This window comes from Pteropus medius, unplaced genomic scaffold (assembly GCF_902729225.1).
Source record: "Pteropus medius unplaced genomic scaffold, Ma_sr-lr_union100, whole genome shotgun sequence".
NCBI lineage: Eukaryota > Metazoa > Chordata > Mammalia > Chiroptera > Pteropodidae > Pteropus > Pteropus medius.
The window spans coordinates 2,981,798-2,993,531 of record NW_024356397.1 but is presented as its reverse complement, the minus strand read 5'-3'; the positions used below and the strand labels follow the sequence as shown (position 1 = coordinate 2,993,531).

Below are 11,734 nucleotides of genomic sequence, written 5' to 3'. Positions count from 1 at the left end.
AAAAAAAAAAGTGTTGGCAAAGATGTAGAGAAACAGGAACCCTTGTATACTGCTGGTGGGAACATAAAGTGGTTCAGGTACTGTGTAAAACAGCTTAGCGATTCTTGAAAAAAATTAAGCATACATTTCATACCTGTTGGCCAAAATCAGGAACACTGACACCACCAAACCAGAATGGCCAAACAGGAACACTGACACCACCAAATGCTGACAAGGATGTGGAACAACAAGAACTCTGACTCATTGCTGGGAGGAATGCGAATTGGTCCAACCACTTTGAAGGGCAGTTTGGAGGTTTCTTACAAAACTAAACATACTCCTACTATACGACCCACCAATTGCACTGCTTGGTATTTACCCAAAGGAGTTGAAAACTATCTCCACACAAAACTCTGCACGTGGATATTTATGCCAGCTTTATTCATAACTGCCAAAACTTGGAAGTAACTAGTAGATGAACAGATAAATAAACTGATCCTTCCAAAGATGAAATATTATTCGCTGCTAAAAAGCAAAGAGCTATCAAACCATGAAAAGACATGGAGGAACGTTAAATGCATATTACTAAGTGAAAGAAGCCAATTTGAAAAGTCTACCTATAGTATGATTCCAATTATATGACATTCTGGAATAGCAAAACTATGGAGACAGTAAAATGATCAATGGCTGCCAGGGGTGGAATTGGAGAAATGAACAGGCAGAACACAGAGGATTTTTAGGGCAGTGAAAATACTCTGTATGACACTATAATGATGGATACATGTTACTGTAAATTTGTTCAAATCCATAGAATATACACCATGAATATACGACACCTAAGGCAAACTATGGACTTTGGGTGATTATGATGTGTCAACATAGGTTCATCAATGTAGGTACACACTGTGTACCACTCTGGTGGAGGATGCTAATAATAGAGGAGGTTATACATGTATAGAGGCAGGGGTATATGGGAAATTTCTGTACCTTCCTCTCAATATTGCTGTGAACCTAAAAAATAGTCTTTAAATTACAGCTAAAAGAGAAATGAAAACATATGTCTAGTATAGCATATACAATATACAATATTTTGACTATATACAATATTTTATTGTATTGTATACCTGAAAGCTGCTGAGAGTAAATCTGAAAAGTTCTCATCATAAGAAAAAAAGAAATTCTGTAACTATGTATGTGGATGGACTAATTGTAGTGATCATTCCACAATATACACAAATATCAAAATCATTACATTGTACACCTGAAACTAATACAATGTCAATCATACCTCAATAAAAACAGAAAATACGTCTACACAAAAACCTGTACATGTTTATAAATATTTCATTGTTATTTTCTTTAGAAACATAATGTTATATTACCATCATTCATAAAAGTCAAAAGGTGAAAACAACCCAAATGTCCATCAATGGATAAATGGATAAAAAATTTGTGATAGATACAATGGCATATTACTTAGCCATAAAAAAGAATGAGGTACTGAACTATTAAAACATGCTGCAATGTGGATAAACTCCAAAAACGTATGCTAAGTGAAAGAAGCCAGACACAAAGTCACACATTATATGATTCCATTATATAAAATATTCAGAATAGGTAAATCCATAGAAAGGTAATACATATTAATGTTTACTAGGAAAAGAAGGGAGTGGGAAATGGGAAGCAATTATTTCACAGGTATAGGGTTTTCTTTTTGGGGTGATGAAAATGTTCCGGAATTAGATAGGTGGTGATTGCACAACATTGTGGACACACAACTCTACTGAACTGTCCACTTTAAAATGGTTAATTTTATGTAATGTGAATTCATCTCCACTTAAAAAAGATGAAAAGAAAAAAAAATTTAACACAAAATTTAGTCTTTACTCTTTTTTATAACAGTTCTATTGAAATACACATCCTATGTCATATAATTCACCCATTAAAGTGTACAATTCAATTGTCTTTAGTGTAGTCACAGAGCTGTGCAATCATCACAATTTTAGAACATTTTTATCACACAGCCCCCTCCAAAATGGTACCCATTAGCACTCTCCGTTTCCTCCTCTCCTACAGCTCTAGTCAACTACTAATCTACTTTCTGTCTCTAGAAATTTCCCTATTCTGTACATTTCACAGAAATGAAACCATATGTTAAGCGGTCTTTTGTGACTGGCTTCTTCCACTCAACATGTTTTCAGGGAATCTCCTTTATTTTAACTATAAAATTTGTGCTATGTATTCAAATGTAAGAAAAAAAGTCAGGAGAACTTTAAAGGACAACTTATGTAAAGAACTACTGAATACAATGGCAGATCAAGAATCGAAAACAGAAATCCAGTTAAGATGAATCTATAAAATATAAATCAACAGATTTGAAACAAGACCATTATAAATAAGCAAAATAGAATAAAACAAATATATTAGAGAAAGATTTTACAAAACAAATTGCTTGTCAAAGAAAACATTTTCTTTAATGAAGGTGTAGGAAAAGCAATCACAAGATCTAATTAAAATGAGAAACAGAAAGAGCAAAAAACCATTGCCTTTGTCTACAAGAACTCCTCTAGCATTTCTTGAAATGTGGTCCCTGGACTACCTGCATCAAAATCATCTAAGAACTTGTTTAAAAAGCAACATTTCTGGTCTGTGCCCCAGACAATCACCAAAGATGGGTCTCTGCAAACTATTTTTAAAAAGTACTCCAAATGACTCTCATGAATACTAAAGTTTGAGAACTACTATCTAATTAACACAAATTAACGCAAATGATTAAATGTATGCAAGAGCCAAGAGAATAGTGACAAGAACAAAATGCATGAAAAAGGTGAAAAAAGCAAAGAAAAAAATAATTTAAATTTTGGCACACTGTGTTCTTGGGAAAACATAAAATGTTTGAAAATATTTGTGGATACGATGTTGGCAGAAAATTCTAAGTGTGTAAATATACAAGCCATTCTTACTATTACCTGTGAAAACCGCTCAAGGTATGACAGAGAAAGCATTCATCAATGTAAGGTCACATGGTAGAGAAAGTACATAGTAGATGCACGAATGTCTGTTGACAATGTTAACTATTTTTATAACAAGTAGAGTTATGTTTAATTATCTCCATCCCAAACTCTGATAACCTGGACAAAAAAACAAACTTTTTGCTGTGGTAACCTTTACATGAACAATAGCATAAATCATCAAATATTACATCAAATTATGACATGCAAGTTCAGGATCCAGACATTTACTTTCAGATCAAGTTAGTATCTATTTTTATGGCCAAACTTCTGTAAACAAGGGCAGGCAAAACTAGAGTTAAATTTCTCAAGACTACGAGTATTGTGTGATAGAACTATTTCCCTGAAAATCACTAAAATATGTATACATGGATAGCCTTTATTATTCTAACTGTAAGCAGATTCCTAAAATTATTAAGTTCTAACTCATTATTTTACTTCAGTGAGGAAAGTCCACTTTCACAAGGATAACGGCAGTTTATGTCATGTAACTCTTAAAGGATCTCACTATCAGAATGCAAAATCTGTCCTTTTTTTCCACAAAAGTCATCTCTCCCCTATACACCCCTAAACCCAATTATAGTGTTAAGTTCTAAAGTCTATTTTGACTCATCTAGATCAAACCTTATAATGCATTTAGAAACCCAAATATATTCCATCTAACCCTAAGACGCAGATGTTTCAGCATTCCCAGACATTATTCTTGCACATCTTATAAATGAAACAAACCATATTAGGAGAATGAAGTAGCTAATGCATGCAAATAAATTACATGGGAAAGTTATGTTGCTTTCCAAGGATATTTTTATTTATTATCAACATTTGGCTTGATACATGAAGTTCTAGAAGCATCTAAAAGTTCTGATGCTTTTTCATTTCATAGCTGTTTCAAAAGTCAGAAACCCTAGAATTAGATAAAGCCTTAAAGCAGGCTAACATACAAGATATGTGAACTTCACCAAGTTCTCACATTTTCTTCCAAAAAGTAGTCAACCAATATTCACCATTACCACCTAGCTCCCAACTCTCTGGACATCCTTCGGATGCTCAATGTGGCCTCTTCACACAAGTTCAGTCAGTCCAACCTATCCACACATACACACACACCATCAGTCTACAAGTCTCCCACACAGGCACAACTGCCTCTCAACATTCATCTGGTTACTAATCAAAGGTCATTCTTTTCTTCCACTGACCCTGCAGACATGACACTGACTATAATCCCTTGTTCCCTTTCTCCCACAATACTCACTACTCAAAACAACAAAAGAAACAAGTCCTTTTTCCTAACTGCAGACAGCTTCTTTAACTCTATACACTCCTTCCCCCCAACAACCACCCCTATTCTCTGTCCTGCCTTTGTTATTCAGAAGTTACAAGGTCTAAGAAAATCTCACTCACCTCATGCTATAGGCACCAGCACCCAGTTCCTGGCCGATCCCCGACAGACTAGCATCAAAGTCCTGCACCAGCCCAGATTCAATCACTTCATCCGCCAGAGGCAACTTCAGAGCCCAGGCCATCCTGGCTCCTTCCTTGCCCCAGGAGACACCGTTTCTTGTATAAAGGTGAGTAGTGTGATTCTACCCAACGAGGACAAGACTGCAGAAACCTCTAAACCAAGATCTCCCACGCAGTACCCACGAGCCACCCCAAGCCCGACATGTACTGCCCGCAAACCTAATCTCTCGTACCCCTGGCTCCTTGTTCTGGGCTGCCCTGACTTCCAAAATCTCTCCTACGCAGCTCCCTGGAGCCGCGCGAAGGCCCTTTTGCTCAATTATTCGACTGCCCAGAGGCAGCCCTAGACTCCCACACTCCTACTCTCTGGGCTCTCCCCTTCTGCTTGTGGTGGTCACTCGCTGCTTCCCAAACAGACCAGCAGCAGCGACCCGCTGCCTACCCCGCGCTCCCACACCGCTTTCGCACCTTTCCCCCCGCCCCCTCTGCAGGGAGCCCCTCCCCCCCGGCACCCGCTCCTTTCTCCAGGCCTCGCTCCGGTCGGCCCCCAAAACACTTCCGGTCAACCCACGGCTCTTAGAACTAAACCCAAGTTTCCTCCCAGCTCACTCCCTGCCCTCCGCAGCCTGCCACGGCCTCGATATATGGAAGGAGAAAATTCAGCACGGACTTGAAACCTGGACTCGCCAGGCTCCTCCACCGCCAGCCGCCCCAGCGCCAACCAATCATGGCGCCCTCTCCCTTTGCCGGTCCGGCGAACGTGACGTCACCTGGTTACTCACCAATGAAAAAGAGACTTCGTCGGCCTCGGCGGTGATGATAGGCTAGCTACGCACCACCGCTCCCCGCCCGAAGATGGGCTGGGCCAACCTGGCGTGCCTAAGGTGTCTCGGTTTAAACGTCCCTCCGTGTGGCTACCTGCGTTCTGGCACCTAGCAAGCACCAAGTCGGCACCTTGAGGCGTGGATGGAGCCTTCGCTCTAGTCTCACGGAACACACACCCAACCCTGGAGGACTCCTGACCGTTTCTCAAATGCTCCGTACGTGCGCTTGTTTGCTCCTGGAATACTTTCCTTAAACGTACCTCTCTGGAGGTCAAGATTCTGCTGAAGTGCCACTTCTTTCTGTAGTCATCTTCTTCATTCTTCGTAATGCATTTGAACATGAAAGCATAAGACAGGTGAAAGTGTTGTGGTTTTTAAAAGATGGACGTCTAAAGATCAGGATTTGGGCTGGCGTCTTCACTTTCTAGTTGGGTGACTTCAGCATAATTGCTTAATCTCACTGATATTTAGCTTCCTCATTTGAAATGTGGGGCCGACCATACCTGCTCCACCTTCCTACTTTGAGGATTAAATAATAATGTCCGTTGTTTATTGAGCATTAGCTGTATACCAGGAACTTTAGTACATTATCAGTAATCTTTAAGACAATCTTGAACTAGAATTACAATTTTAAAGGTAAGTATCTTACCAATAAGGAGAGGAGGCTAAGGGCTTAAATTGGCCAGAGCTAAATTAGCATGCCAACTTCGGAGCCTGACATTTTCACTACAAGACATTGCCTGTATGTGAAAGTATTGGTTCATTTTTCTATTACATTATTGAGTTTTTTACAGTCTGCCTTGAATTAAAATATTGTATATATCTGCCTTTTTCACTATACTGTGATTGCCTAAAGAATAAAGAATAAGTCTTTTTCAGGCTTATGTTCTACATATTTCCTAGTATAGTTCCTGCATTCAATAGGACATATATGTTTATTGAATTTTAAAAAGGAAAGAAAGAGAAAAAAGGTTGACGTGAAGTTGACAGCATACACCCAGTTTCAGCCACAGGCTTCTCTTTCGAAGGCTCTAGGCTTACTCCTCTTCTTACCTTAGAAAGCCCTGGCGTCCAAGTCTTGGTGCATTCCTGTGACATTCAGTATTTCTTCAAGCCATATTTTCTTCCTTTGAGCCAGTTTTATCTCAAAACGTGTCTGTGGGTAAAGTACCTGGGCTCAGAGACTAAAAGAGAGATGTCCTAATTGTGAAAGAAAAAGGGGCCACATTCTAAATCGGACGAGCTCAGGGGAGGCCAGCATGGTGAGCTCTACAAACTCAGAGCCCAAACATAACCACATAGGATGGTCTGAACATAAAAATTTCTAACTAAAAAGTCGTGGTGGGTAGTCACATCCTGGGCTTGTAGCTTTCTTGACAAAGGTCAATCTTTACCTTAAGCAAGCCTCTTTATTGTCCTTTTGCCTGTAAGATAACATACCCTTGGAATGTCAGAGTACTCCTTTTTTCCAAACCCCTCAGGCACCAGCACGCGACCACAGAACCCCTTATGGTTATCTTGTCCCCCACATACCATCTCTATGTTGTAAATGTTAGTTATGAACTCCGGTACCCACCAATATAAAATAAATGTGTGTTCTTCCATTTTACTTTTTATCCAATCTCACAGATTTCCTCACTCTGCTTTCTCCTCTTCCCTTAATCTACCATCAATGAACCCTCCCTACGTCTCTTCCTTCGATTCTACCATATAAAATAAGCTGCAAAACTACCAATCTCCAGAACATTTTCTTAATGCTTCCCAGCAATTGTCATCAGTTTGGCTCAAATAAACTCATTAAAATTCCCTACAGGTTTGGACATTTCTTATGTCGACATAATCAAAATCCTTTGTATTCAAGCATTGTATCTGGGGTATTTAAAACATCTATTAGGTAGAACCATGCCTTGTTTGAACAACAGCTCATCACTAGATGCATATTCCTGGCCAAGTAACTACATCTATGAGCCTCAATATTTTAATCTATAAATTAGTGGAAATAATACCTCCTCCTTAAATTGTTGTGAGGATTAAATAAAGTGCCAAGATGCCACATAAATAATAATTAGTCAATAAATGTTAACTCCAGTCTCCACTAGCCCATTTCTGCTTCTCTGTTAAGATTGGGTTGTGATTATCCTATCTAAAAATATTAACATATTGTATGGTATGTTATGGTTTTAGTAGTATTTTAACATATATTGTCTTAGTTAATCCTCATAAACGTTTTTGTTTTGTTTTTTAATATGAAGAAACTGAGACTAAGAGAGGGCAGATCGATCAAGCAGACTACCTCTTTAGGAATTATCCTGAAAATTATTCTGTGATTCGGCAGCTTCACTCTACATATATACCCTAGAGAACTCTTGCACAACCATATCAGGAGACTTGTATGAAATGTTCATGTAAACATTATTTATAGCAGCAAAACAGAACAAAACAAATGTCCACCAACATGAGAAAGGATAAACTGGAGTACAATAGAATATTATACAGCAGTGAAAAATGAATAAAGCTACACTCAAACACATGACTAAATCAATCTTAGAATTACGAGGGGGAATTGCAGAAGTCTTCGTATAGTGTGGCATCAATTTATAAAGATCAAAACCCAGCAAAATTAAGCAATACATCATTTAGGGAAATATACACATATTTCTTTAAAAAAGAATAAAAAGATAAACACAACCCTAGATGATCACATTAAGGAAAGACAGGGGAGTGGGCTAAGGGAGGAACTCAAAAGTAGCTTGAACAGTGGTAATAGTTTACTTAAGTTGAATGGTAGGTCCATGGGTGATTGTTTTATCATTGTGCTTCATAACTTAACAAAAATATATATTATTGAATATGTAACAAATATTACATAAATGAGCAGCTGAGCCAGGAACTATAGTCCAGGTTCTCGATTCTCTTAGCTGGGCTTTGTCTATGGCGATCCCTCCCTGCTGGTAGTACAAGTTCCTAGGAACCACACAGATACAGAGCAAATAATAATGACAGTCTCATATTTACTGAGCTCTTCTTAAGAGCCAAGCCCTAACTGGGTGCTTTATGTATATAATCTCATTTCATTCTCACATCACCCTAGATTAATTTCATAGATAAGGAAACTGAGACTTAGAAAAATTAATTAACTTGTCCAGGGTCACCCAGCTAGACAATGGTAAAGTCTGACTGACTGACCTTGCACTCTGGGCATCTAACCATCATACCACCCTGTCCCTGTGGATGGTTATAACCTAAAAATGATCTGCTTCCTATCTATTCTTTTCAGAGGTGAATTTGAACCTTGTAGAGATGAGAATATTGAATTTTCAGAAAATTGTGCCCATGAAGGAATATTGGTTGAAGTGTGTTTCCTCGCATGCAGAAAAATAGCTCAAAGAGAATAGATTTAAACTAAAACAATATTGAAATTAGATGTTTAGAAAAGATAACTGTGCCATATCCAGGAATATCAAGGAGCCCTGTCCTCTGGGAAATGTTTAGAAAAAGACAGACTTGTATTTCTTGGAAATGTTTGAGCCTGTGTTTAAATTCTGAAACAAAATAAAAACTTCACGAAGGTTTTCCATACCTTAATTCTAATTAATTCTGAAATAAACAGGTGAAATGAAAGGTGACTCCAAAGCCTTGGCCCCACTCAATTAGAATGCAGATCAACCTTGAGATTTATGTCCTTAAGCCCTGAGGAAATTCTATGACTGGGAGGAGAAGACTTTTTCCTTCCTCTCCCTTCTTCAATGTAACAGAGTAATTTAGAGTGCTAAAGCTGGAATCAGGGATACCAGGGCCAGCCTTGGGTGCTCTGCCTCCAAGAAAAGATCACCGGTGTTTCCCTGAGAATCCAGCAACACCTATCAATAAACCAAATTTTTGTACCCATAAATTCATCCCATGACAAAAATCATGGCTCTTGTTAACATAATAAATATGACTAATGAACCAGAGAACCCGTGGCACAGAGCTTCACATTCAGTATTCTAGACCAGGGGTCCCCAACCCCCAGGGCTGTGAACAGGTACCTCTCAGTGGCCTGTTAGAAACTGGGCTGCACGGCCGGAGGTGAGTGTCAGGCGAGCAAGTGAAGCTTCATCCGTATTTGCAGCCACTCCCCAGCACTAGCATCACCACCTCAGCTCAACCTCAGATCACCAGGCATTAGATTCTCATAGGAGCACTGGTCCCTAGTGGCAAAAAGGTTAGGGAGCGCTGTTCTAGACCATTAGGTGAAGTTGAGCCTCATTGCGAAGGGTGCTTTCCCCTAGATTAGGTCCCGAAACTATACTGTTTAAATGGAACATAGCAAGGTTTACCCTGGTAGGTGGAAATGTGGAAATCCTATCAAAAAGATCAGGAAAGATAGCAATCCCTAGATCTCACCGTGTATGGGGTAAGGTTAAGCACACAGGCACTTGAGACAGCCCACCCGGGTTCAAAACCTAGTTCTGCTGCTCACAAGCAAAGCAATCCTAAGTAGATTCCTCATCTTTTCTATGCCTCAATTCCTTATCTGTAAAATGGGTATAATAATAGTTCTTAGTTTATAAAATTATGCTAAGAAGTGAAATAATGCATGTTGAGTGCTTAGACTAGTGCCTAATATATCAGTGAGCATTAGGTATTATGATCGACAAAAAGGGGGCCCTAGCACCTGTCCTGCCTACCTCTTAAGACAAATCAAATGCAATGCTTTGAGGGCTCAAGCTCCCTGGATCAGCACCCATCCATCCCGTAGGCTTCTCTTCTCACTCATTTACTCAAGTCAGTCACTGTTGCTGGTTCCTAGGTCAATCACTAGGCATTTTCCTCTAGGTACAGGAAGAAACCATTATCCATGCAGACTTTTCTGAGGGACTGACCATTTAGCTTTAACTTTTTACGTCTTCCTACATCACATACAGACAGCCTGTGGGGCCGAGTCTGGCTTCTTTGAATGACTCTGCAGTTGAGAGAAAAGGAAATCAAAAGTTTTCACACCTACACAGTCCCAAGCAACTTCAGGTTCCCTTCAACTCTCATCTCTAGTCCAGAAACCAGCTCAAATCTTCTCTAGTTCATAACAGATTAGTTCCCCCTACACAGCCCTCCATAGCACATTGAACATCTGCGATATTGTGACTTATAAGAAATATATGTTAGAGAGAAAACTGCAGGCCTCGAATGATGTAATACGTGCTAAATCCCATGATAGCAAACTTAGATTTCACACCTGATCAAATTGCAGTTTTAACTTCTCCCAGAAATATAACCTTAATTGTCCTTAACCAATCTGGAATTTTCCGGTCAAGCACCAGTAAGGTAATCTGTCACAGAGGCCCTCTCCATCCTCTTAGAAAGAAGAGGCAAGACGATCTACATGATAAAAACCTTTCCTTCCCCTAAAGAAAAGATGTCCTGGTCCAAAAAAAAATCCTTTCTTTTCATTCCCTAATAGCTCCCTTGCCCCACTCTTCTCCTTGCAATGATTCAATTTCGTGAATCATTGAATAAAGCCAATCAGATCTTCAAATTCACTCGGTTGAATTTTTGTTTATTTAACATATGTATCTGGTCATTTGGATGACCAAAATATACTTCTCATATACATTTGGTCTTCATCCACAGTTTCTGGCTCACAGCTCCCCAAAGCCTTGGAATCTCCTGAGAGTTAAGAGCCCTGGGAGAATCTTTTGTTGATACAATTTTGTAAAACATTTGAGCCATAAAAGTTAAATGGGTGTCTTCTTTTTTATAATAAGCCCTTTTTCACTACAACTGGGTTTATGTTAATGAAGACGACTTTTGGAAAGCACCTAAGGGTGGAGGCTGGTTGCCAGGGGAACCAATTGTGAATAGAGGGTTGGAAACTTTAGTGCTACCCTCTGATTTCCGGGGCAGGGAAAGGAACTAAAGGTGGAATTAATCACCAACGGCCAATGAGTTAAGATCATACCTATGTAATAAAGCCCCCATAAAAACTCAAAAGGAAGGAGTCAAGTTGGGGAACCAGAACACTTACTAGCGCAACTGTGCCAGGCCTCAAGCTCCACAAGGACAGAAGGCCCTTTATTCAGGACCTCTCTCTATGCATGTCTAAATCCGGCTGTTGATTTGCATCCTTAATATTCTTTGTAATCTAATAAGTAAACAGTTTTCCTGAGTTTTGTGAGCCTTTTTAGCAAATTAATCAAATCCAAGGAGGGGATTGTGGGAACCTCTGATTTTAGTCAGAATCACAGGTGACAACCTGAACTTGCGACTGGCATCCTGAGATGGAGGGGGTCGTTGGTGCCTCCAATATGAAGTTGGTTGGTCAGAAGCACAGGATATGGTGTCTGAAGTGGAGGGTAGTCTTGTGGGACTGAGACTTTTATCTGCAGAATCAAATGCTATCTCCAGATAGATAGTGTCAGAATTGAGTTGAATTTTTGGACACTCTACTACTGGTGTCCAAGAATTGCTTGTTGGTGTGCA

The 11,734-nt window shown here is 39.4% G+C and overlaps 1 protein-coding gene across 3 annotated transcripts in view; it reads right to left on the bottom strand.

Annotated features, from left to right (window-relative positions):
- The window catches only part of TFCP2 (transcription factor CP2), a 46,252-nt gene extending 41,039 nt beyond the window's left edge, over window positions 1-5,213 (bottom strand). Inside the window, exon 1 of one of the 3 annotated variants that reach the window (XM_039862256.1) lies at window positions 5,122-5,213. In XM_039862256.1, the coding sequence (XP_039718190.1) occupies window positions 5,122-5,180 (59 nt within the window). In that variant the 5' untranslated portion in view covers window positions 5,181-5,213. Of the gene's footprint in view, window positions 1-4,391 lie in introns of all 3 variants that reach the window. The other 2 variants (XM_039862254.1, XM_039862255.1) reach the window with 2 other exon arrangements.
- Window positions 5,214-11,734: the final 6,521 nt, after the last annotated feature.